The sequence below is a fragment of the Taurulus bubalis genome (assembly GCF_910589615.1).
Source record: "Taurulus bubalis genome assembly, chromosome: 6".
Lineage (NCBI taxonomy): Eukaryota > Metazoa > Chordata > Actinopteri > Perciformes > Cottidae > Taurulus > Taurulus bubalis.
In genome coordinates this window covers 17,957,433-17,983,410 of record NC_136594.1, presented here as the reverse complement: position 1 = coordinate 17,983,410, position 25,978 = coordinate 17,957,433, and the positions used below count along the sequence as shown (strand labels likewise).

Here is a 25,978-nt window from a genome sequence, read left to right as displayed (position 1 = left end):
ATGTCTCAGTTATTTATCTGTGTTATGTGGGCTTTGACTATCTGCTAACTGGCAAACTGTTGACGTGGGCGGGTGTGTGTGTGTGTGTGTGTGTGTGTGTGCACATGTGTGCGTGCATGCGTGTGTGTGTGTATAAATAATTATGGTAAGGTGTAAGACAGTGTTTTTTTGCACACATCCTCTTGAAAGTATGAACTTGTCAAACTGTCTCTATTAAACTGTTAATGTAAGCAGATATAAGTGTGAATCACAGTTTTCATTTGTAAATGTGTGTGTGTGTGTGTGTGTGTGTGTGTGTGTGTGTGTGTGTGTGTGTGTGTGTGTGTGTGTGTGTTGAAGCTCATCATGCTGGTGCTATCCTTTTTCTGCCACATTGCCATGGCGACAGTGCCCTCCCGGGGTAATGGGGGACGAGTGCGCCAGAGCTATTTATTCTCTCTTTCTCCCTCCCTCCCTCCATCCATCCATCCATCGCCCTCTCTTCTCCTCTCTCTCTCTCTTCATCTCTGCCCTCTTCCTCCTGAAACCTCTCTGTCTCCCTCCTTCCTCTGCTCTTTCTTCCCCTCTCTGATTGGCTTAACTCTCTCCTCCTCACTCCTCCTCAATACTGTCTAATGAGACAGAGGGTTAGGAAGAGAGGGAGGGAGACAAAGAGCAAGTGTCTTAAAAAAGGGAAATAGAAATATGTGGAGGAGGCGATCTATGCAGACTTGTGTTTCTCGTTGCATGTAAAGAGAGAACCTGATTCAACAAAACTGTGATGTCATTTTGGAGGGAAACGGAACAGAAGGTCTAAAATCCTACATTTAGCGTTCTGTCTTACCTGTGTGTGTGTGTGTGTGTGTGTGTGTGTGTGTGTGTGTGTGTGTGTGTGTGTGTGTGTGTGTGTGCTGTAATGCATACGCATGTAGTCTCTGGAGGTGTTAGTGTGTGAGCTGTTGGACTAGCTGGGGTCGTGACCTTTTGAAATAGTCTGAAGATTTGACAATGTCTGCATGAGCAGCCAACTCAATCATAGCAGGGTAAACACAGGTGTAATTGATATTTAGTTATTTCATTCTATTTAGTGTGTCACAGTCATTTCATTGAGCACAATACCAGAGCCATGACCCAGCCACGGGCACAAGGCCATAACTAGTGTCATTAATTAAACCTGTGTTTACGCTGCAATGACTTGCTGTGAAAAGCGCCTGTTTTATGTGTTTGAAGCAGAGGTCACCAAACCTTTTGACCCTTAAAATAAAACTGATTGTTTTACTTGAAACATCATTAGAAGGGTGAAGGGCTTATATTATCCATAGTTTCACGAGAAACAATGGATAATGAATAAAGAGCGGAAGTTTGATGCCCCTCTCATGTCTCTACGTTAACTATGATGCTACACCAGCAGTTTGTTAGCCTAGCTTAGCATAAAGACCTGGAAAATGGAGGAATGTGTGAGTCTGGCTCTCTGCAAAGGTTACACAATCCAGCCACCAACAGCCCTAAAACTAAATAACAAATCGATAGTATTTCCTGAAGATGTCGAACTATTGCTCCAATTATCTCATGACTCCTCAGCTTTATCTTGTGATCATTGTCCATCTTTTTTTTCTCACTTTCTTTACATCCCCCAAGTTGGAAACCATTGGTTTAAAGGATAAAGCTTAGCCATAGTGAACTTGATGCGAGGTGTGAGCGCCAGAAAAGGACGTCGTCGTGGCGTTTGTTCGTGCACCTCTACATTTTTGTAATTTGGCGCGCAATCACGTGACACTGATAAAAGCATTTTACATGGATTATACAAAGAAGGCCAATTTACTTTGAAATGCTTTAGAAACATCGGGCCTTAAAAATCAATCTATGTATCTATCATTTGGGGAAATATTTGACAGGAGATTCAACCTTTGTTTCTTTATAATGCATGTCAAACTTGACTTCTTTCTCTGTAGGTCTTGTACAAATGTAATAAAGTAGTCCATGATGCCGTCTCTGGAGGCTCGCGCTACGGTGCCAAGCGTGAGTATAAACAAAGCCTCAAGCTCTTATTTTCTTATCATAAAAATCCTTTGAGAAAACCAAAACAAACGATACATTTGCATGTCTCTCAATAATGTCTGATTTCCATTCTCCGTCTGTGGCACAAAATGCTGTCACTGGAGCTTTTAGAGACATTACTCAAACAGGTGGAAATCAAGCATTTATTGGAGACTATTTTCAGCAGTGGATTGATACACATTTGGTGTTCCAGTAAGTCATTGTGAGTATTTACAGTAGCAGGACGATGAATGTAGGATGGACACAAAATTTACTCCAGTGCTCTTGTTCATGGCTGTGAAGCAGCACGCCAGTCAGCTGGCGACACTCACCCTTACACACAGACTTGTGCATCTGACAGAGAAATTACATAGTGATGGAAGACAGATTATAGCAGGATGGAGACAGTGGGCGGGGAAAGGTAGAACGGAAGAAAGTGTAATAAGGAGAGAGAGAGAGACACAGAGGGAGGAAGGAAGGAGGGCAGGACAGATAAATGGCCTAGTAGACAGGAAGATGAGTGAAGCGAGAGAGCAACACTGTGTGGCATACTGCAGACAGGAAGACTAACGGAGCGAGAGAGTGAATGGGCGAGAAAGGGAGACGACCGAGGGAGAGAGAAAGAGAGAGAGAAAGAGAGAGAGACGACGCACGTCAATCGCCCCCTCCTCTCCCTTCCTCCCTTTTCCTCCCCCTTTTTCCTGCCCTCCCTGCCATGTAGAAGACCTTCGCTGGATGGTAACAAGCCACTCAGACGGCTGCAACACACACACACACACACACACACAGTCACATTTCCACACTTTCATGTGTGCACTTACGTATGTTCATATATATATGTGTGGGTGTGGAGGGCGGTGGGGGGAGTTCTTGAGTGTGTGTATGTCATTGTAGCAGCAGTGGTGAAAAACAGCCTCTACATATTTAAAGGAGAAAAAAAGGACCCACATCACATGGTTGTTATTCTCTCAAATCTGCCTCTCAGGTCACTTTGACAGTCCTCTCTCTCTCTCTCTCTCTCTCTCTCTCTCTCTCTCTCTCTCTCTCTCTCTCTCTCTCTCCCACGCTCTAGAACACACTCTTTCTGTCTCTCTCTCTCTCTCTCTCTGCAACGCTCTAGAACACTCTCTCTCTCTCTCTCAATCTCAAGCACTCAGCCTCTCGTTCCCTCCCTTTCTCTTCCTCCCTCTCGCCTCCCTCTCTCCTCCCACCTGAGCTGTAATTTGTGGGGCTGATGAGGGTGAGGGCAGAGCAGAGGCAGGAACAGAATCCCTCTCACTCTGTAGCACATATACACACACATAAAACACACTCTTCCAGACACACACACACGTGCACGGTGTGATTCACAGTGTACAGCTACAACTGAGAGAATCCGATCCTTTGTGCTCTTTTTTTTAACCTCTTCTTCCCCTCTTTCTCTCTTTTCTCCCTCGTCGTCACTCTCCTCTCTCCTCCCTCCCTCCCTCCTTCCCTCTCTTTGCTCCCTGGTGGTGTGTGTGTGTGTGTGTGTGTGTGTGTGTGTGTGTGTGTGTGTGCGTGTGTGTGTGTGTGTGTGTGTGTGTGAACAGTGGGGATAACAGACGCTCATGTGAGCAGCCTCAGTGGCGGCAGCAGTGACTGGTGAGAAAGAGGAGAGAGGAGAAGAGAGGGGAAGAGAGCGTGGATAACCAAACCACCACCATCCTTCTGATCGGATCCCCACCAGACATGTGAGAAGATGTCCGTGGGCGGCTGCGCGTGTCCCGGTAAGTAGCTGCCGTGGTGATGGTTGCCGTTAACGACAGCCCCGCTGCCGCTGATGTTGCCAGCCGCTGACTTTTTCTGGTCGTTGTTGTTGTTGTTGTATTTTGGTTGGCAAGTGCAGCCGCTGCCGTGGCGTGACTGGGGCAGGGACAGAGGTGCCCCGGGGCCCTGGGGCTCTGTGTGCAAAGGCTCATGGGAGGTTGCCCTCTGTGATGGCTGAGAGGATGGAGTGCAAAGAAAATACTGGAATAGATGGATCAACATGAAGCCTTTTTTATTCTAACCTTCTTTCTCTTCAGTCTGATAACAACGTGCTTTTTACTGTTTGTTGTTCAGTTTGGAGATTAAGAGAAAAATATATTTGTGGGCGGTACAAACATCTGGGCATGAAGTTGTTGTTACTGCATCACTAATGCTACTACTTCTCTTCCTCCGACCGTTTGTTTTATTTTTTCTTGCTGCTGATTTTGGACTGATGACTCGTGTTAACAACAGAGCTCTTTTAAAGTCTGCACAGGTGTCACACTTACTTTTCCACAGTGGGAAAACCGGATGTGCCTCTCGTGCAGAGATACGAGAAGAGAAAGAAAAAAGAAAAAAAAAGATGGATCAAGTGTGACATTTAAAGGTCAAAGGTCGCTGGCTTGGATCAAAGGCTTGCATGATTGATTCTGCCATGCTATTAATGAATGCTTGATGTTTCACAGCTCACACAGGAGTCGATCATTTAGGATGTATAGGCCTTGTTAGTTTCCATCCTCTAACCAGAAGTTCTATCTTCTCGAGTTCATGGAAGGTCAGCGAGTGCATTCGTGAGAGGTTCTGACCTTGTCTCGCATGTTACGATCCCGAGCATGACTATTTGGTTATTGCGGCTACTTTCAATCAGATCTACTTCCCCTCGTGTCTCTGTCCTCTCCTGACCCTCCGCTGGGAATCAGATGACAACCGACGGTTTCATTTCAGGCCTCACTTGACTAAATCGTCAACCTTCGAACAAAACAGCTCTGCAGTCAGAGTTTCGCTTGTCACTATTTTTTAATAAAATTGGTTAAAGTTGAGTAACAGCTCCAGGGCTTCTGGGAGCCGAGCCGCCGAGAGCGACCTGCAGGGAGTAATATCCGTCATATTAGACCACCATATTGAGAGCAGTGCGACTTGTTCGCCGTCTGTGAAGGCTGAGGAACTCCCCGCAGTCCCCGAACTGTTGTGTTTGGGTGTTGAGTGCCTGACAGCACACAGATAATTCTTCTCACTTTATTAGCTTTAATCAAACGGAGGAGGAAAGAAGAAGAAGAGGTCTAGAAATAAACCCTGTGCCGCTGAGCCTCAGGCAATATATATTAAGTGTTACAGCGATTTATGTTGCATTCCTGATGAGGATGTGTAGGACAAGAAATATTATCTTATAGCTGAAAATGTATTCATAATCACAATGCATGTATTCAGAATCTACTGCCACACGATACACAGCAGCAGGAAAGGAGGAGCAAGTCTGGGGTTGTGTGTGTGCGTGTGCGTGTGTGTGTGTGTGTGTGGCGTGCTGTATCACCCTGACGTGGCCTCCTCTCTCCTGACTACGAGGCCACAGTGGCCACTGTGGTCAACCCTTAAACAGCCGGGATGTGGATATAGAAACTTAGCCAACCACGCATCCAGTATCAGATTACCTAGCTGTTGCCAGTCTTGACTTCAATCATTAGAAGGATGGAAATACTAACTGCTCCCATGTTTGGCGGTTTGGAAACTCTTTCGCTGACAGATTATGTCAAAGGCGGAAAGTTGAGGGAAGAAAATTGAGAGACAATGCCAACTCATCCTGGCCTCTACAGTTGTGTGTGAATGGGTGGATGAATGGATGATGGAATGGCACGTGATTGAAGCAGAAGGATGTAGAAATGTGGACAAAAAGAGAGAGATATTGGCAATGGGATCAAGCTAGACGGATTTGGTATCAGCAAGGACAAACTCTCTAGACATGCCAGATTACACAGGGAAACGGGGTGTACTGGTGTTAAATGTGACTTGCATGCACACAAGAGTTTTCACGCACGTGTGTGTGTGTGCGCGCGTGTGTTTTCAATCTCTGCGCAGCGCCCCGTGCTATGAAGGCAAACGCTGCCCCCTCAGCCGTTAAACAAGCCTGCACAGCAGAGGCGGGAGCGTTTGTTTAGAACCAGGCTTTAGCTATCTTGCGGTCAGATTGCATACTTAATCAACGTGGTCATGGAAATTTCCAAAAAGACACTATGACCGCACTCTTGTGCGCTCCACTTTAGCTCTCATGTTGTTCTCTCTGGTGTGCCCCTTTCTTTTTGCCTGTTTTTCTGCTTTATGGATTCACACTTTTTTGAGTTTTTTCCTCCAGATTTCTTTACAACTTTACCGGAGAGCTGAAACTAAACTTAGCGAGTCTCTGACTTTAAAAAAGTCAACACAAGTAAGATTTGTACTTTCTCAAAGATCAACAAGTGATTCCTTCACTCCCTCTTTTATCATGCGAGCCTGGAGGCCCGCTACGATGTGTGTGGTGAGAAGAGCTTCACCTATACAACATGACGCAACTAACAACCAATACCTCCAAATATGGAACAATCGCTTCCATTCACTCACGTCAATTTCGAACCCAAAGCGTGACCCTAAACAGTGATGCTGGTATGACAAGTTAACCCTCCCTCTTTCTTTACACATTCAAACCAATTAGAGAGGAATGAGTGATGCTCGATAATGATAGAAAATATAATATAATATAAAACTACAAAGTCTCTCTGTACTCATTCCCCCCTCTCTCTCTCTCTCTCTCTCTCTCTCTCTCTCTCTCCCTCTCTCCCTTTCTCTCTTGTTTACATTCCAGAGCCGTGTTTAACACCAAAGGATCCTCCCCCCCTTCTTGTGTGGGCTCAGAGTGTGTGTGTGTGTGTGTGTGTGTGTGTGTGTGTGTGTGTGTGTGTGTGTGTGTGTGTGTGTGTGTACACGTATATGCTGCCCCAACATGTGGATGACATAAACAGTGGAGCAGAGTTTGTGGGGATGTGCTCTGAGCTTCTATACAATCAGGACACAAAGTCACAATGCAGTTTGCTCTCTGCAGCCACAGATGTTTTGTGGTTAGTCAGACTTTGCATTGACCTCCCCAGACCTTACATTACACCCAGCCCCCCACCTCACTCCCTGCACACTGTTTCACTATGCACTGTGTATATACCTTCATCCTTCCTTCCCCTTTCCCCCTCCCCTCACTCCCTCTTTGCCTTTGACTCCCCTGATTGCTAGCGTATGTTGCCTGGCTGGCTGGCTGGAGGGGAGGGAGGAGAGGGAGGGTAAGGAGGGAGGAAAGGGAGTAGGGGGGCGAAAGGGAGAGAGAGGGAAGAGAGGGAGTAGGGAGGAGAATGGGAGGAGAGAAGGGGGAAGGGACTGTGCCCTCTCATGCAGAGAGTCACATGGTGTCCCTGATTGGAGGAAAATGAGTAAAGACTGCAGCCCGGCTGAAATGGCAACAGACAAAAACGCACAAAGGCTGAGCTGTTTAGAAACGGGTTGCACAACAAGAGAGCCTCAAGAGGAGGAGGGTGTGACAGAGGGGAAGAGAGTGAGCAGCTACTGAGGAGAGATGGGGGATTAAGAGAGAGGTAGAGGAGGAGGAGCAGGGAGGGTGGCAAGAAAGAAAAAATAGGAGAAGAGAGGTGACAGAGGGGGGCGGGGCAAAGAGCAGAAGAGCCAAGAAAAGAGAAGCAAGTGGGAGATGAGCACCGTAGGACTGGGAGGGAGGAAGGGTGAGACAGAGTGAGAGAGAGAGATCAGACTGTGTTTCCATGTTTTCTGCAAGGCTGAGCAGTGACGTGATTGGCTGAAGGGGGGGGGGGGGCAGACCTGACTCTGAGATCAGAGACAGACAAAATGGCTCCCAGAGAACAGAGAACGCAGCATCAGGGCACTGTCATCTCCCTTCACAAAGCTGTCAGCTGACACCAGCCGCCGCCACACACTTCTGACACACACACACACACACACACACACACACACACACACACACACACACACACACACACACACACACACACACACACACTTAAAAGCAAAATTACTGCCATATTATCAGTGTGGGGAAAGGGGAAAAAAACTGAGGATGATGGCTAATAATGCAGATCATCAAGTTGCTATAATTTATGTACATGTTTACATACATGTACATACATTTTTTTGTATGATACATGAATGACATCTGGCTCACAACAGAGCCTTATTTTCCTGATTTAATCCCATCACATATTAGCCTGTGCTGACATGTGAAGTTATCTTGTTGCAGTGTGTGTGTGTTCTCCTGCCAGAGAAAATCTTGAGTAGGGAACTCACCCAGTGAGTGAAGAGGTAATGCTGTAGAGCAGCATGAAAACAAACACTGGCTCGCTGTGGCCACAAGAGGGCGCTGCCGTCAAAGGAAAACTCTGATTGTAGGTCAGTTCTAATTTCCTGCCCTTGGAGTGATGCACAGTGAAGGACTGACTGCAAATCAAATGGATAATTATCCCTTTGTGCAGAATAACAACGGCAACATTTGCATACAGTTTCACTATCAGCTTTGATTATTGTTCGATTAAGTGTGACAGTAAATCATCTCACGGCATGTTGTCATTGCCCAACCCGACTATTTATTCATGTGTGAGTAGCATTTTTATGTTACATAGCTGGCGGAGGTGAAGATATTTTCAATGACTTTATATCTTGTTAGAGTGTTTAATCGGTATCAATGCATCCTATTTCAGTTATATGTTTTGTGTGCAAAATCAGTAAAAGGTGTCAGATCAATGTTGTCTTTGAAATGTAGTAGTAGAAGTAGAAGTATAATGGAAGTGTAGTAAAGTACTTGTAGCACTGCAGATAACTGTCTATGATTCTGACTCACAGATTGTCTGAATCTAAAGCTGGTTTATTCCACCAAAAAACAGTGTTAGCTTGACCTTTGGATCTTTTACCAGAGCTGAATTGGACAGAAAGATCTCTGTCCCTCCATCTGATCCAAGAAGAGAGTAAAGAAGCCTGAGCGGCCAAGAGTCTGGACTCTGACAGTGACCACTGAAAAGAGCTATTTAACTAGCTTCCAAATAAAGGAAAGGGATTATGATGTCAAATACTATGAAGTGGTAAAATGCCATGAAGCCAGAGCTTTGGCATTACACCCAGGGAAAGCAATGTAGTGTAATCTATAAAAACAGGAGGAGTTTTGTTTTTATTCCTGTTTGGAGGGAAAAATAATATGAACGGATGTCCCACTCATTAGAGGTTAAATCTCCTCTTTGAGCTGGGATCCATTTACTAAGGGCAGTGTCTACACCCATAGCAACACAAGACTGTCTCCAGATCAGTGATTAAGGCGGCGATGAAGGGAGGGCGACTGGGACGGTTGTTATCAGAACTCTGGCAGATGTGTGTGCCGTTCGGTTTCCTGTTGACTATGAGTGGAAGTGGCAGGCTGCACACACACACAGACGCACACCCCTTCTTGTGCCCCTGACAGTCTGGACATGGGAGATATCAGAGAGAGGGTGTTAGGAACAGGAACCACGGTGAGCAGGACCCACAAGCAGACACAAGGCGAGGTAGTTGCTTTCAAATAACCAGGTTTACTTGGACAAACACACATGAACGTCAAAAGACATAGACTTAATACACAGGTTAATGAGACACAGGTGAGAACGATGAGGGCGGGGCTTGCAATCACGCAGGAGGGCGGCACACGAGGAGGGAGGAGTCAAGGTGACTGACAGACAACACAACAGAAACAGACAGTGAACACAGAACTACCCAGAAGGTGTGGGCGTAACAGAGGGAGAGGCATGAAAACAGAGACCAAGTCTTTGAGTTAGATCAGCATGTAGCTGTGAAAGTGCATTGGTGGGTGACGAGAGGGCAATGTCAGAACAGCGTGAAACTGAGGGAGGTAAGTCTCTCTTTCTGACCTTTTCCGTGTTGTCTTTCTCATAGCTGATTCAGCAACAACAACAAAAACAGAGCATAAACAAATCTAAACAGCTGAAGAAGAAAATGTCTTATTGTTTTTCTTGTTTTGTTGATGCTCAGAGAAATGCTGTACAAGTTTGGTCCCCTTCTTTTTTTCTTCTTTTTTTACTTTGACAAAGGTGAAGTTGTACTTGTAGGTTGTAAGCTTAGTGAAAACATCACACACTGCACTACAGGGAGTTTATATTCAGCCACTGCATGCTGCAGCTTTAATCACTTATTGTACATGGATGTATGGCTTTAGGTGTGAATGTGTGACTGCAAGTTGAAAAATGAGGCTAGCTGGTGAAGTGAATTGTGTGTGTGTGTGTGTGTGTGTGTGTGTGTGTGTGTGTGTGTGTGTGTGTGTGTGTGTGTGTGTCACTGGTTGGGGTGCTGGTCTAAGATAAGGCCTGCCCTATGCCTGAGAGCAAAAGAGACGGTGTGTGTAAGCCCTTCAAGCCTTATCCTGACACACCTCCCACCCCCACCTCTTCTCCATCACCCCACCACACATGCAGGGAGGATTAACCCCGTCATGTACCATTTCAATGGGCAAGCTTTGGAGACACACACACACACACACACACACACACACACACACACACACACACACACACACAGGATTAACCCTTGTGTGTCCATTTCCATGGATGGTTCTTAGCTTCGCTCTGGTTGTGACAGCATTGACTGCTAGTGTTGCCATGGCTACAGGGGCCAGCGAATGTAAGATAGGCAAATCCACATAAGTCACCCACAACAGACACTCTAAGCTACTACTGACGACACCTCCCCCTGGTACTAGACACACAAAGATGCTGCCAAAAGACTGACAGGAGCCTTGTGAGCTGTGAAGTGCTCATGTCACAAGCTTACCATGGTCAAACCAATATACATAAACTCAGCCCAGGCATCTTTGTTGCTGGTCGGGTGAGAGACGGGCCGTAGAGCAGCTTATCCTCTCGTGTCTGGTTCTGGGAGACACTGCACTCAGATCTCTTCCAACACTGGAGTCTGTAAAAAGGTCTGCATCTGAGCGGTCGTCTTCTTTTGCAAACGTAAGGGGGTTATGTTCCTAGAGTGCAAAAGCCAGACAGAAAAGATCTGCAGATGATCGGCTCATCATAAAGTGACACCCTCTGGGATGAAAAAGCAGAAAAATGCAGTTGAGACACAGGATGAAAAATCATTACACCTGCTTTAACGTCTCAGATATGTCAGATAGATAGATAGATATCTATCTATCCATCTATTCATTCATTTTCTATTCATCCCCAGGGGGAAATTTGTTGGCAACAGCAAGCATGTTACATAGTAAACATAAAAATATGAAGTATGGGAAATACTCAATATATATACAATAAAATAGCAGAGCAGAAATACATTTAAGAAAATAAAATAATAAAGAAGATGCAAGTGTATATACAGTAAAAGCAGTCCTGGGTTATTAATTCAATCGAGGGAGGATCTGGCCAGAAGTGATTTATTATAAAGTCTTATATCGGAGACGATGGAGAAAATGGTTTGATTACGAGACCCATAATCAAACAGTAGTGAGAAGTTCATTACTTGAATTGGCAGATATAGGAGTGACATAATTGGAGTGGAAATCTACGGTTTAATTTATTATTATAATGTTTATCTTAATTTTGGTTGCATGTGTAATTATTTTTATGAGATGTTTTCTCTTGTTAGAGTTATATATTTTCAGGAAAGCAAAAAACATAAATAAATACTGTGAGCATTTAGAAATTATATGTGCACTTTTGCAATAAAGTATGAGAAACTGTGCTCACAATAATTTGTCTGCTGCAAAACCGTGTGGAACTGATCCTCGAAATGCACGCTGCAAACAGAAATACATTTTTAAAAGTTGTTCGAGGCCAATCAGAGAGGACTTACATAAACTTTGTGTACAGCCTTTGTCTGTGGGTCACATTATTTGAAATTGTGCCTCTAAAATAATTAAACTTGAACCAAAATAATGTTGAACTATGTTGTAATAATATTACCCATCAGCCCCAGTGTTACGATGCACAGCGGCTTCGGTGAAAGCCTGTTAACTGTTTCCACAGAGCGGCTCCCAAGAGCAGCTTAATTTGTAAATAAATCATTGATGAAACATTGTGTTTTCACTCCCCGTATACATGTAGTGTATAAATCAGAACCACGTTCATGCTGTTGGCTGCAACGTCCCTAAATAATTGAGGCGGTGAAAAACTCTTTTGGGTTTGAAAGAAAATATTTTTTAAGCATTGATATGAGATCACCTCTCAACCAAGTCATCCTTCAGATATAAATAATGTATCTCTACACAAATAGTATGACATACACAAAACTACTGACCTAATATGACTTGTTCTTTTTATATCCCAACCTTGGCCATATGGGTGAGTCCTCGCTGGCTGTGATCTGAATATCTGATTATAATTTGAGGCGATTTAAGCAGATTTAGAGGCCTGTGGGATTCTCATCTTGGTTTAGTGCTGTGTGTGTGTGTGTGTGTGTGTGTGTGTGTGTGTGTGTGTGTGTGTGTGTGTGTGTGTGTGTGTGTGTGGAGAGATTCCCAATGGTAATGGATTTACTGGTCTACCTTGGAGACAGTTCACTGTGCAAACTCGAAGACACAATTAATTGTAAACAACCCAAGTATGTTATCCGTGGATGATAATTTAATTTGTTAGATCTCAATCCATTTTTGACTGATTGGGCTTCTGCATCAGCTGTGCATGCATCACCTTGGATGGACCCACAGTGTATAATTGGGTCTTGGCTGTCACTGTCTCAGTTCAGTTGTTTGCAGCGGACGTGCACTAATTAGGCAAACATGAAAACCACTTTGCAGTCAGCATGATGATGTTTATTTCCACACACACTTCCACTCGGCTGCATTAGGCCAATTCTCATCTGTGTCAGTTACAAGGAAGGGATGTAGGGAGGAGGAAGGAAGGGAAAAAAATGCTTAGCAGACAACCTTCATGTGCAGTTGTGCATTAGTGGGGGGAGGAGGGGGAGGAAGGGGGGAGAGGGCGGCTGGCGGTGCTGGGCAGAGGATAGAGGAGCAAATGCATTGCGGAGGGAGAGGAGGAGGGCCTACAGCTATTGTTCATGTCCTCCCGTGAACAAAGGGCTCATCTGGGTCCGTATGTAAACCCACAGCAGGCTTCAGCCCACTAACAAGGCCTCATGCGGGACAAAACATAACCGACCGACTCCCGCAATTTAGGCTTTATTCCGTTTCAGTCTCGCGGTTCGGGGCTATTTGTTTCATTGATCCTGTTCAGTGGGACGTATTGTGTTGGCACGTCGCGTCCAGCGGGCCTATCCGTTCTTACGCACGGAGCGTACCGACGGTCTATCATCACGGATCTGTAAACATCAATTTTCTGATTGGACTTCTTTTCAGGTAAACGGCCGCTTTTCCCCAAAAACACACACCCCGGTTGCAACGTCGAGCTGCTGCGGCGCTTACGTGTGGCTCACGAGCCGGCGTGGGGGTAGTTTATAGTCTTATTTCGGTGCTTTATCGTTGAAAAGGGGTTTAACGCTGAGGCGTTAGCAAGACGGCTAACACCGACCAAATGTGTTCAGGCTAGCCAACGTTAGCTCGTTAGCAGGGCCCACAGGACAGTGTTGTGCACGGGCACAGGCTCGGTGGTGGCCGATGTCGAGCTTATTGGCGACTGTTCTCGGTCCCGGTTTGTTTTAAAGACGTGCTGGTCGGCATCATGTAGCAAAGTGCAGTCGCGTCCTGATATCAGCTGTTTATCGGTTTAGCCTGGCTATTAGCTGAGTGTTAGCATTATGCTGCCTCTCTAATTGCCTTTGTAAGCAGACAACACATCAGATGCGCTTCGACTGGTGTGAACGTTATGCACTGACGGTGACACGGATGTGGAAAATGGCATTTTAATACCAGATTCACGTGGGTTTTTATGTCAGTGTGCTAACGTAGGTTACTAGTGTGACAGAGCTATCGTCAGTGCTCCGTTTGGATGGACGACTTGTCGCCTCTAGACATCATGGTGGCAAGTCTTGAGTCCACGAGTGCACAACCATTACACGCTACACATTTAGAAGACACGTCGTAATGCTGAGTGTGGATGTCTGTGTTTGGAGTTCAGATTAAATCAAATGTTATTAGTGTTTTGGACGTCCATGTTGGTCAACTTTTGAAAGGAAGCTTGTTCCGAGGTGGGCTGACCATCACATTAGGCCAGGAGCAGGATATATGTATAATGTGTATATGATGTGCTGTGTCTACTTGTAAGGGAGAGAAGAACATGATTCCCAGTGGAGGAAGTGGAGTCCAGCTGATGTGATTGTGACTGCCTGTCATTAACCGCTAACATGAGAGGAGAGGAGCTAATGGAGCTCTCAACAACTAATGGACACATAACCATCGATTATTTATTTATTTATTTATTTATCAAACCCATTTGTTTTCCTCTGGTGGTGCATTCAGCCCATAGTATAGCAGTGCGGGCTCACACAGTAAACAACTTGTGTTTGCACTAAGTGAAGCCAGAGATGGATGGATGTTATTGCTTTTATTTGACATGTAGATGGTGCACATTTTGTTTTGAAGATCCTCTTCATAGAAAACTTTTCTTTTTTTTTGTTATTTACTTCTAGTCTTTAAAAACTATGATGGGTCATGTGGCTTGTTTCAGTAGGAACCCAGCAGAGTAGAAACCAGTGGAGATGTAGCTCCTTCGAGATAAGATACCATTATTTAAGAGACGATTGCTTTTGATGCATGCGATCATAATTTAGGAACATTAACTTTATCAGTATGTATCATTGTGTTGCGGTCAGTGTTGGGCTGGACTGTCTTACCTTAAATTATAAATATATATTTCACATCATTGCTGTGCTCTCAAATCAGTTTACTTTTTGCTGAAAATCTCCTATTAATGCAAATAAAGCTAATCTCTCCCAGTCTGTTTATCTATATGTCTCCTTCATGCATAAACACACATTGTCAAAGATACGTTTAATATGCAGAGACAAGACAGAGACATTAATGAGGCGGGGCTTCACCATGGTGACGGCAGGGGTCGTGACCTAGAGGGCGGTACGCCTGGATGGCCTTTATAGGAGAGCTGGGCAATTAGACTAGAACAAGGGTTGGAGCAGTCTGTGAGAGGGATTCATCAGTTTTGTTTTCTTAGGTGGTTCTGAAAAGAGTCAGTATTGGTCTGTTGGTGTTTGTGTGTGGTAGAAGAACATTGTTTACTGGAGGCTCCCTCCTCGCCGTGTTGTTTTGTGTCTTTATGAAACAAGATTGGTGTATTGCTGTGAATGACCTGTGAATGTGTGCAGCCAACTGAAACTGGGCCATGCTGGCCAGTTCAGGCTGCATGTGCCATCACCCTCACATGATTGTCATTCTTTGCAAGTGTCACTCAAAGTGAATAACTATCATTAGAAGTTCCTCTGTAATTCCCAAAGATGTAACAACTTAATCTGGTACCATCTTCTCTCATTTATGACATTCTCTTTCTGATCTTATTATTTAGGTATTTATTCATAGCTGGGCCATCATACGCAATGTGTTGAAAGGTTTCCTCTTTCAATCCTTACAGTTGTGGATTACTAAATACAGCATTTATTACCAGATGTTTATAATTATCTGATAATACTACATCTAACATTTTGACTAACTTTTATAATATACATATAATAATATAAAAATCATACACACCATTTATGTTCTTTCTTATTTTTCTCTCCTGTCTTCCAGGCTGTTCCTCCAAGTCATTCAAGCTGTACTCCCCCAAGGAGCCCCCCAACGGTAGCACTTTTCCCCCTTTCCACCCCGGCACTATGCTGGACAGAGACGTGGGGTGAGTTTTATGTCTGTTTTCTGTGTGTTTTGTTTATCTGTTCACAGCACTAGCCTTTAAACATCTTCGATGGGTGCTTGTGTTATTACATCCCATGTTTACTTAGCCTGGAGTTTAATTTCCTCAACCATATGTTAGTCTGCGAAAAACATCCACAGGTAATTGATTCAGTTTGGTAGTTGAAAGTAGTTTAAAGTAGCTGGCGACAACATGCAGCAGCGCTGTATTGTGATTTTGAAATGCATTTACTGGTTATTTTTATTCAGAAGGTTCACAAACTTCCTGAACATTCAAGATGTTTATATGTATGTTACGTTTCAGAAGCTGCAGATTTACCAAGAAACTTGTTTCACTGGATAGTCTTGGTTGAGATGGGAGGTTTGTTTCAAGGACACGTTTTACCAGTTTGTAACGTCCATGTACAGCCCAGGTCGTGTTTGTACAATCGTACTAGCATAACGTCACTTCCCAGGACCGGGTGCTTAATGCCATGTATATTGTACATCACATGCTGGTAGAACTCTTTATTTATTTTTGTACTGCTTCTTGGGACTCCCCTCGGTGCATGAAGGGTTTATCGGTGAAGAAGTCACAATCTCCTTTCATTTGTTCAAAAGTTGACCCAATTTTCCATATATGGTAGTGTAATTTTTGCCACAGTTATGATGACTTGCATAAATATTGTGGACCAGATGTGTGAAGCTAATGTTTAATGCTGAAATTGATTTGTTTTGACTAGCCCGGCTCAGTAGGGTTGGAGGGCATACCTCGGCAGGATTGTGTCCTGTGCGTCAAAGCTTGTGTTGCAGTAAGCAAATCAGCTACAGTTGAATATGGGAATATGTCTATCTGAGAAGTGTTGTTATTTACGGTCTCCTCGTATCAATTTGTGCCATGTTTGGCTCGTGTCCCAGAGTTGTAAAGACAGACAAGCTCCTGAAGGGGGCCCTATTAGCGCTATAGCTTAATAATATTTCTCTCTTATTTCTGCAGTCCCACCCCAATGTATCCTCCCACATACCTGGAGCCCGGAATAGGGTAAGACTGCATTGTTTCCCATATCGCTTAACTGGTGTGGCAATAATGAAACAAGTAAATATAAGGTTGTAGGAAGTTGGGCTCTTATCTCACTCTTAAAAGAGATTTGGTATTTAGTCTGTGACAAAGCTGAACCAGGTAGTGAAACAGCCCTCGAAGTATGGAAGCTGTGAGAGCTTTACCAATACTGTGATCAGGGTGATTTGTTTTTCGTTTACTTGTATCTATCATAATACCACAAGCTAACTGTTCTCTCCCCTGGCCTGCTTTTGCTTTTTCCTTTCTTTCTATGATTGACCAGGAGGCACACACCGTATGGCAACCAGACAGACTACAGAATATTTGAACTCAACAAACGACTACAGAACTGGACAGAGGTTCGGAGGCACCCACATGCACACTCACCAACAATCCAATAGCTGTGTTGGTCACTGATTATGTTTCCCCTCTACATCCTGTAGGAGTGTGATAACCTGTGGTGGGATGCATTTACTACAGAGTTCTTTGAAGATGATGCCATGTTGACCATTACTTTCTGTCTGGAGGATGGGCCCAAACGTTACAGTAAGAAACAAAGTCATTCTAACATATTGCCGCTCTGTTTCATACATATGTCGCCCCTTTAATCCAAAATCCCACAGTCCCAAATGGACTGCGTACTATAACTTAACAATTCCTTCCTGTCTGATGCCCGTTGTGTTTTCTCTCCTCCTCTGAAGCAATTGGCCGGACGTTGATTCCGAGGTACTTTCGGAGTATATTCGAAGGCGGTGCCACTGAGCTCTACTATGTGCTGAAACATCCCAAGGAGTCCTTCCACAATAACTTTGTCTCCCTTGACTGTGATCAGTGCACCATGGTCACCCAGAATGGAAAGCCCATGTTCACACAGGTGTGTGTTTGTGTCTTTAGCTAATATTGTGTTCGCCCCATGTTTGTATTTCTTTATTTATATTTCTGTCATTTATTAATATGGCTTACAATAGAGATCGGTCGCAAATGATTAAGAAGTAGAAACGTTTTAGCTTGTGATTCCTTAACTCAAGCAATGCAAACAATTTCACAAAAATATTGCAAATATTTGAAATGAGTTGTGAAAAACTTTCCCTCCTCACCATATGGTTGCATGGAATAAAACCTTGCGTAAGCAAGTCTAAGCCTCCTTGCAAGGTATTTGCAAGCCACTTAAGAGATTGAAAGCTTTTCTTTAGCAATGTGAACACACTGACTTCCAACCCTATTCGTAACATGTAATCTTTGTTTATCTGTGGACAGCAGTGTAGCTTTAACCCATTTTTTGCATAGATTACATGTAGTTCAACTACTGTATACTGACCTGAATCCTTTGACCTGCCATAGGTGTGTGTAGAAGGGCGCTTGTACCTGGAGTTCATGTTTGACGACATGATGAGGATAAAGACGTGGCACTTCAGCATCAGACAACACCGTGAACTCATCCCCCGCAGTATACTGGCCATGCATGTGAGTAGATGCAGAGGGCAGTGGGACTGGCGACACACATTTCACAGATGTAAATAAAGATTGTGTGTGTCAGCTTTGTAATGTGTCCCCTATTGATTCCTCAGGCCCAGGACCCACAGATGCTGGACCAGTTGTCCAAAAACATAACAAGATGTGGCCTGTCGAACTCCACCCTTAACTACCTCCGAGTAAGTGAAGTACGCGTACGCACACACACACACACACACACATACATACATACATACATACATACATACATACACACATACATTTGACCTTTTGTAGAATATGTTTTGTTCTTAAATGCTTTCTCTTCCTGATTTCTTGATTCTGGTCCGGTCATAATGTAGTCAGAGCTTAACGAAAGCATAAACGTAGCAGGCTTCCAAGATATAGCTGCACCTGACTTAAACATGTCATGGTAATTACACAACATTAGTCACTGTTAAGAATGATGATATGTGCTGTTCACTGTGATGATAATGGGTCTGCTTTATTAATGCTGCCATGGATAGTCTTCATGATGATGATCCAGTACATCCAATTGTTTTACTTTAAGTACAAAAATGTGCTACAAATGGTGTAATACTAATGATATTAGTGTAGCCTAATCATGGTTAAAAAGAAAAAAACAGGCATACAAAACAATAAAGCGACCCGATGTCAAAGTTATGAACAAAGCTTCAAACTATTAGTTACAGTCCTGCTTTTATTGTTGAGTCGGTGAAGGTATGGTGTAGAGTTTCTTCAGTGTGTAGTAATGCTGAGTGGAGTCTTAGGTGTATTCTGCGTTCCATTAACAAACGCAGAAGGCTGTACAGGTTGAACTGGAACTGCAGCTTCATTGTTCTTTTTGACACACTGTAAAGGTCGCAACCTCATGTTGGCAAATGTAAAAGAGGTTTTAGAATTGGTCTCACTTGAGTCATGTTTCTTTGTTTGCTTCCAGTGTTTTGTGACCAGATTTTCTGATCTGAGAATTTCAAGTTTAAAGATTAAGTCATTTATGCTGAACTTGATGGTGCTAGCTCTTTTGGGAGTATTTCTAATGACTGTAATCCTAAACATGTTGCCTGTCTTTTTGTTCCCTCCTCCAGCTGTGTGTGATCCTGGAGCCCATGCAGGAGCTGATGTCCAGACACAAGACTTACAGCCTCAGCCCCAGAGACTGCCTCAAGACCTGTCTCTTCCAGAAATGGCAGAGGATGGTGGCACCACCAGGTAATTGAACAACATGGACCGAATAAAGGCACACATAACCGCGTTACTTCAAATATCTGTAACTCTCACTCATCCCTTCTCTGTAGCTGAGCCTTCAAGACAGGCACCAAACAAAAGGCGGAAGCGTAAGATGTCAGGTGGCAGCACCATCAGCGGAGGAGGAGGAACTAATAACAACAACAACAACAAAAAGAAGAGCCCAGGCAGTGGCTTCCCTCTGTCCAGCCAAGTTCCAGTGAGTACACCACTGCTATCTAGTGCCAGCACTCTGCTATTACACTGTCGACAGAAACATGCCGACTACGTTCATCGATTAACAGGTGCATCGATTCATCGAGGGAAGTTCACATGTCCCAATGCCAACCAAAGAAGGACACAGTACATGAAGTGCCTCTTAAGAAGTATTCCCCACAATACTCATCGCATCTCAACCTATATTAACCGATGACACTTATCATTACTCAATTATGAATGAATCATCCCTCTTGTTTGTGCAGCCAATTTGTAATCGTTGAATGGAGATTACCCAATTGTAATAAATTTTTTCATGAATACAGACAAACGGCAAATTATAAACAACGGTTGGCAAAACTTAACTTCAAGTGCCTGTTAAATAAACGTCATGTCGTCTGGGTTATTTTTTTGTGGAAAAAAGTGACCTGGTCTAATGTGACCAGAGTGAGCATGTTGGTTGGAAGTGCTTTGTGTGGTTTAAGCCAAGTAGATGTGCATCAATGGCTGCTCTCTTTGACAGAACAGCTGTTACTCCCATTCCTCCAGTACCCACTAAAACGATAGATTGATTGATTTATCTGCTTCTCTCCAGGATGTGATGGTGGTTGGAGAGCCCACGCTGATGGGAGGGGAGTTTGGTGACGAAGATGAGCGTCTGATCACACGGCTGGAGAACACACAGTTCGACGCGGCCAATGGCATCGACGACGAGGACAGCTTCAACAACTCTCCGGCGCTCGGCTCCAACTCGCCCTGGAACAACAAAGCCCCCTCCAGCCAGGAGAGCAAGAGCGACAACCCCACCTCACAGGCATCGCAGTAGAGCCCAGAGCCCCGCAACCTCAACACAAACCCCTCCCTGCCACTCCTCTGACCCCACCCCGACAGCCACGAGTGCAACAGCAGCAGTCCATCACATTCAGTTCATACACACACACACACACACACACACACACACACACACACACACACAGGTGGCCCGCGGGGGCTCAGCATGTGTCAGACAGTGAGACTGAGCCATTGCTGTGATTCCCCCATATTTAGGCACTGTGTCGCACCTCTGTCTCCCTTTTCCTCATCTCACACTCAAAATGTCCCATCTGCTCTCGCAAATTTTCAGTTTGGACAGCGACCGGGTAGATGTGACCGAGGAGGCGCAGGGATTTAATCCAGGGGAGAACTGAGCACGCTAAACTACCCATACTGAAGTTCACATGTAGGGAGGGGCGGGGTAGAGGGGATGGTGTCATCGGGGCTTCGAGAAGGTGGCGAGTTGCTTAGGGACCACTTGTCCACCCGTCCTCTAAACATGGCTCTCAATTGTGGTCTGCTCTGTTGAGTCACAAGTCACTCATAATGTTTGTTAATAGAGTATATGTGTGTGCGCGTGTGTGAAATGTGTGAGGAGCGCAAAGAGGCAGTCTGATCTTATTTGTGGCTTTGCTGAAGCAGACGGACCATAATTTAGCGTCCGTGTATAAAACCATTGAAATCCACACACTAGTAGGAGAGCTGAAATGTGGCTCTAGGGAAACATACACACACCGATACATACACACACACACACACACACAAATCAGCATAATGATTGAAGGATTTTGAGTCCCCTAGGGCCAGAGCCATCTCTGATGAGACTACAATGGATGCAGTCTTTCAAACAGAGAGCATTTACAACACACACATGCACATACACACAGCTACACATTTTAAGAGTTTTTATACAGTATATATTTCCCTAGAATGTTTTTTAATTTGTATTAAACGCCTTCATTTCAATTGTTACTTTTTTATTTTCTACCAATACTGAAAAGCTACAGACCAAGGAGCAACACAGGACTTTTATCCCTCCCCCCTCTAAAATATATGGTTTTTATCTTTTATGTTTATAAAAGATAAATAATTTAGTGTGGATGTTTTTATTTTGTCTTTTCGTTCCTTTTTTGGAGATTTACATTTTTGTGTATTTGTGCTTGTATATTTAAGGTAGTAGCAAAGTTCTGTCTGACTGTAATAAAATGTATTCTTACTTAGATTTACCTAAAGCCATCCCGATCTAATGTAAAGAAACAAAAATAGGAAAAAGGAGAAAAAACACTCATGAGCTCGTCCCCTCTATCTCCCCCTGCTCTTTCCTCTTCCCTCCTTTTTTATAACTTGTGTAAATTAAATTACAAAACCTCCAGGGGTACAATGGCACCAAGGAGAGATCATTTTACAGTTTTTTTTTTTTAATATTTATTTTGGAAATTTCAGAAATTCACATGTATTTCATCTATACAGGAAGTGATTTTTCACTTAACATCACAATTTTGTGCACTGCAACTTTCAACTTGATGTCAAGTGAATGTGCTCACTGAATTTAAGCTAACCGGTGAATTTCATATTTCATCACTGGCTGAAACAAATTTATTTTCATCATTTTTTGTCTGAATTGCTTCATTGGTGCAGTGTCTTTCATAACCATCAGACATCCAAACATCTTCTAAAGCCAGCTTATCATTAAGTTCAGTCTTCATATTGGGTAGCAATGCTGTCTGATTAAAACAGCTGAAGCGCTGTTTGTTTTGTACATTTCCATTTCCTTACAGTTGATTCCAGCAACAGTTTTGAGTTTGAATGGTGACTTGTACCTTTTCCAATCCCTGTAGAAAATCATTGTTTGATATATATTTTTTGATTTGGTTAGTTTCTGCCCTTGATAATTAATGTATGGTACCAATAAAAAGATACATTTTCACTTTAAGTCATGTTTAAGTTTTGTAATTATTGCAACACAGCTGACAAAATAAGTCAGTGTTTCTGGGGTTTGTTCACTTTTAATGCGATAACTTTGACATTTTGTTATTGCTGTGTAGTTATTTGTGGGGAGTTAAATGACCTTCAAGTTGTGATAAGAATGGGAGAGGAAGACGTACAGGAAAACAAAAGTGTGTATATATATTTTTTTTCCCCCATTTCCTCTTTTCTCACTGACTGGTGTGCAGCACATCCCTCTTCAGTCTGGCTGTTGTAACCTGTCAGTGAAGTTTAGCTTCAAGCTGCGGCAATCATGTCCTTAATGCACAAAGGCCTGCTGGTATTTAATCCCAGAGAGTGGTTAATTGCTTTCACCTGTTGATCCAGGTCTGTGTCAGTCCTTGAATAGACAACTCGAATGAAAACATGTGGCAGAATGGAAGAGCCCCAAAGGACCAGAATGCAGAACAATGCTCCAAGGCCTCGCCTGTGGAAACGATTACATTACTGCTTGATTGGCTTTCTCCTTGTAATGCTATGTTTCAGGTAAAAAAAATAAAGCATTAACAAACTTCTTAATGTCACGGTTGTTGCAGCTCTAGAGTGCAACCACCAACTCTGTGACTGTGGTGCAGCAAGGTGTGGCGTGGCGTGTGAGCTGATGCATGGGGAGGACTTTGATTTTGTGCATGGAACTAATGCTTTACTGTCTCTGCTTTCAGGAGGCGGGCTGTGGGTGACTGGGTTAGTTCGAGGGAAAAGCAATGATGGCAAAGGTGTGTGCGAGTGTGTCCCTCTTCTCTTTACAGATGTCAGGTCCGTAGAATGAGCAGCAGCAGGCCACAGACTCTTAAATACCGGGTCTCCATGTCAAAGCCCTGCGGTTCATCTGCTGCCTTCCACATCAGCCTGTCTCACACATGCATCCACCTGCCAACTATCACACTTTCCCTTCAGGCATTTCAGGCATGAACCAGCAGATCTGTAAAAACTGTCAGCGAGGCCTCCAGCCAACTGAAACACAGAGGGTCTCCTGGGGTTAAGGTAAAGCTTTAACAACCCGATGAAAACTCTCACCTCCGTGGACCCGCAGACAGTCGTCACTCTGGCTGTTATGCCCCTTGACACTGCAAAGCTCTCTTTTTGGGATTCACTTAATATTTGCGAGGCAAAGAGTACTTTTCTTTTTATATATAAAAGGAGTATGGACTTCATATATTTCATGGATCCAGGTCAAGTTGCTTTCTTTGCATTTGCAGGACTTTCTTGTTGTCCTCCATGCTCTTTCTATTTCTGGGTCTATTCTTGTTCAGCATGTATTCTTCTATCTCCAATTCACCCATTATGGATGGCCTTTTATACTTAAGATAAGTACCTTCCCATTGTGTTATGTCCTCACACAAAAGTCATTTATTCAACAGCTGCATGATATGGCTTTGTGAACCATGTTAATTAGTCATCTATTAACATGTTGAGCCACTGAATACATGCAGCTCTTAGACTTTTGTCATGGTTTTCAGATAAAACTGTTAATGTTTTGCATTAACTTCAGGCAGATTTTTATATTAGCTACTGAGAGCCATTGCAAAATCACAGATGCATGACGTTAAATGCTGAAGAAAAACTACTTGTCTCATATTTAATTTTTATCAGCGTATACGTGCATAACTAGAGCGTTTGTTGCCCATATTTTCTAAAAGATGCCACTCCAGCAAAGACAAAGAGGCAACAATGTTTGGGGACTAAAGTATGGTTTGTTGGTGAAGAGTTGTGAATTTATCGAAACTTATATAAATCACTCTGCAGTGCACATCAAGGAGAATTATATTTACACGGCTGTCTTAATGATAACTCTCACTTAATGATACTTGTAGCCTGTATTAAAAATCAAGACATAATTTACACTCACAATAGTGTGTCCATCACCATATTCAACTACAATAAACTAAAGGTTTTATGGAGTTTTTTTTTCTTTTTTCTAAAGCTTAAGATTGCTTTCCTAAATGTTGTATAAAAGCTGGCCACAACAGCAATTCTTCAGGTCTAGTGCACACAAACGGGATGAAACATGTAACTGTACAAATCCATCAGGACAAATTGGATTAGGATTATTTATACTGAGGAATGTACCATTATGTCTTTGCAGAGATGTCTATATCTGATGTTGGTTACAATCCATCCATTGATTTCTGCTTATCCGGTGCTGGGTTTCGGAGGGTATTCCAGGGTGGCCTGTTTCACTAGATTTTACAGGCGTGTCAGCGGTCATTATATTAGACATGGTTTTCTCTAAAGCTACAAAACATCATGCAGTTCTTGCATAACGTGCGAAGTAACACTGATATTGTCACATTGCTCATCCTCTATGCTCCTTAATCCTGAGCTTCTGGCACGCAAACATTTTTAATTGTGTGTGTGTGTCAGTTAATGTTCTCTTTCACCTCTCAACTGATGTTTTTCTCGTAACTGCTCATTAGATTCTGATTTCCCCCCCCCCCCCCCCCCCCCGCTCTCTTGCCTCCTCTCTTCCTTTGTCTAATGACCCGGTAAAAGCGGCACTCTTCTCATTTAGTTTGAAAATTGAGGCACTCCATGTAGTCTTTATCAGAAATGTAACACTCTTGATGGAAAAGTTAATTAACCAAGGAACTCATGAGGTCAAAGCATGGAAGCAACTGTTGCTTTTAATTGGAGACAAAACTATTTTTTATAATTGATTATCTTGGTGCAGAGAAACAAGTCAACCAGATAAGGTTAGACTCTTTTTTTTTTTCATCAACAATCTTTTTGTAGTCCAAACGCAGTTATTTTGCATTCGTCAATTTTCCTGTGTGGTTGATCAGGAAGCATTAATGTAAATAAACAGAAAACTGCCATTTAAATAATGTAATTAGTGAAAATATGAACGTTTGAGACAGTCATTTTTATTTAGATATTTCAGAACATAATGTAACTTGTGGGTGCAGATGTAAGGAAGGGAGCAGCTAAGACAGAAATCTCAGCAATCTTCTGCCTCCATGTGCTTCAAATCAGCAACGCGTGGCCATAGAGCCAAAGGTCCCTCAGCTCTTGTTAACTTTCATGTATGCAGCATCTCTGTAAATCATGTCTTGACAGTCCTGCCCAGCTGATTATGCTTCTAACTGTTTTATTACACATTTTATTTTGAGCCCGGACTCTCTTCTGCTCGAATCAGACTTCTATTTTCATTTAATTTATGCTGCTCTTCAGCATGCAGACATGCATGTGTGTGTATGAATTTCTTTATTTTTTCTGCAGCACCTGCAAAGTAAGGTTGCCCAGGTTTTGTTTGTTTTCTTCCTCTCAAAGGTTGAGTAGTTATCGTTCCTAAACATTTGTATTAATTTATTAATTTACTAGCTTATGCGTGTGTTGGCTGAATGATGACATTACAGAATCCGGGAATATCATTGTTGCCCACTTATTAAGCTTATTAAATTATGTTTCCTTCCTGTATTAAATAGTGAATCAACCTGTGTGTATATCTGTGGGGCACTAAGACCCTGAAGACCAGAAGGAGGCTAATGATAGTAGTATGCTAGCAGAGGCTAGTGTTGTCACAAGGATTCATGAACTAGCTTAGCTTTTTAATTGTAATACTTTAACTGAGGTAAGGACAAACCGCAGCACTGACTAAG

General features: G+C 43.3%; 1 protein-coding gene across 1 annotated transcript in view; it reads left to right on the top strand.

Moving 5' to 3' along the window:
* The window catches only part of ldb1b (LIM-domain binding 1b), a 22,162-nt gene extending 1,384 nt beyond the window's left edge, over positions 1–20,778 (top strand). The window contains exons 3-13 of the mRNA XM_079219289.1: positions 3,588–3,764; positions 15,506–15,608; positions 16,602–16,646; positions 16,948–17,023; positions 17,108–17,210; positions 17,366–17,538; positions 18,006–18,128; positions 18,233–18,316; positions 19,226–19,349; positions 19,436–19,584; positions 20,176–20,778. Of these exons, the coding sequence (XP_079075415.1) occupies positions 3,737–3,764; positions 15,506–15,608; positions 16,602–16,646; positions 16,948–17,023; positions 17,108–17,210; positions 17,366–17,538; positions 18,006–18,128; positions 18,233–18,316; positions 19,226–19,349; positions 19,436–19,584; positions 20,176–20,406 (1,239 nt within the window). The 5' untranslated portion in view covers positions 3,588–3,736 and the 3' untranslated portion in view covers positions 20,407–20,778. The remainder of the gene's footprint in view (positions 1–3,587; positions 3,765–15,505; positions 15,609–16,601; positions 16,647–16,947; positions 17,024–17,107; positions 17,211–17,365; positions 17,539–18,005; positions 18,129–18,232; positions 18,317–19,225; positions 19,350–19,435; positions 19,585–20,175) is intronic.
* The last annotated feature ends 5,200 nt before the right edge of the window (positions 20,779–25,978 follow it).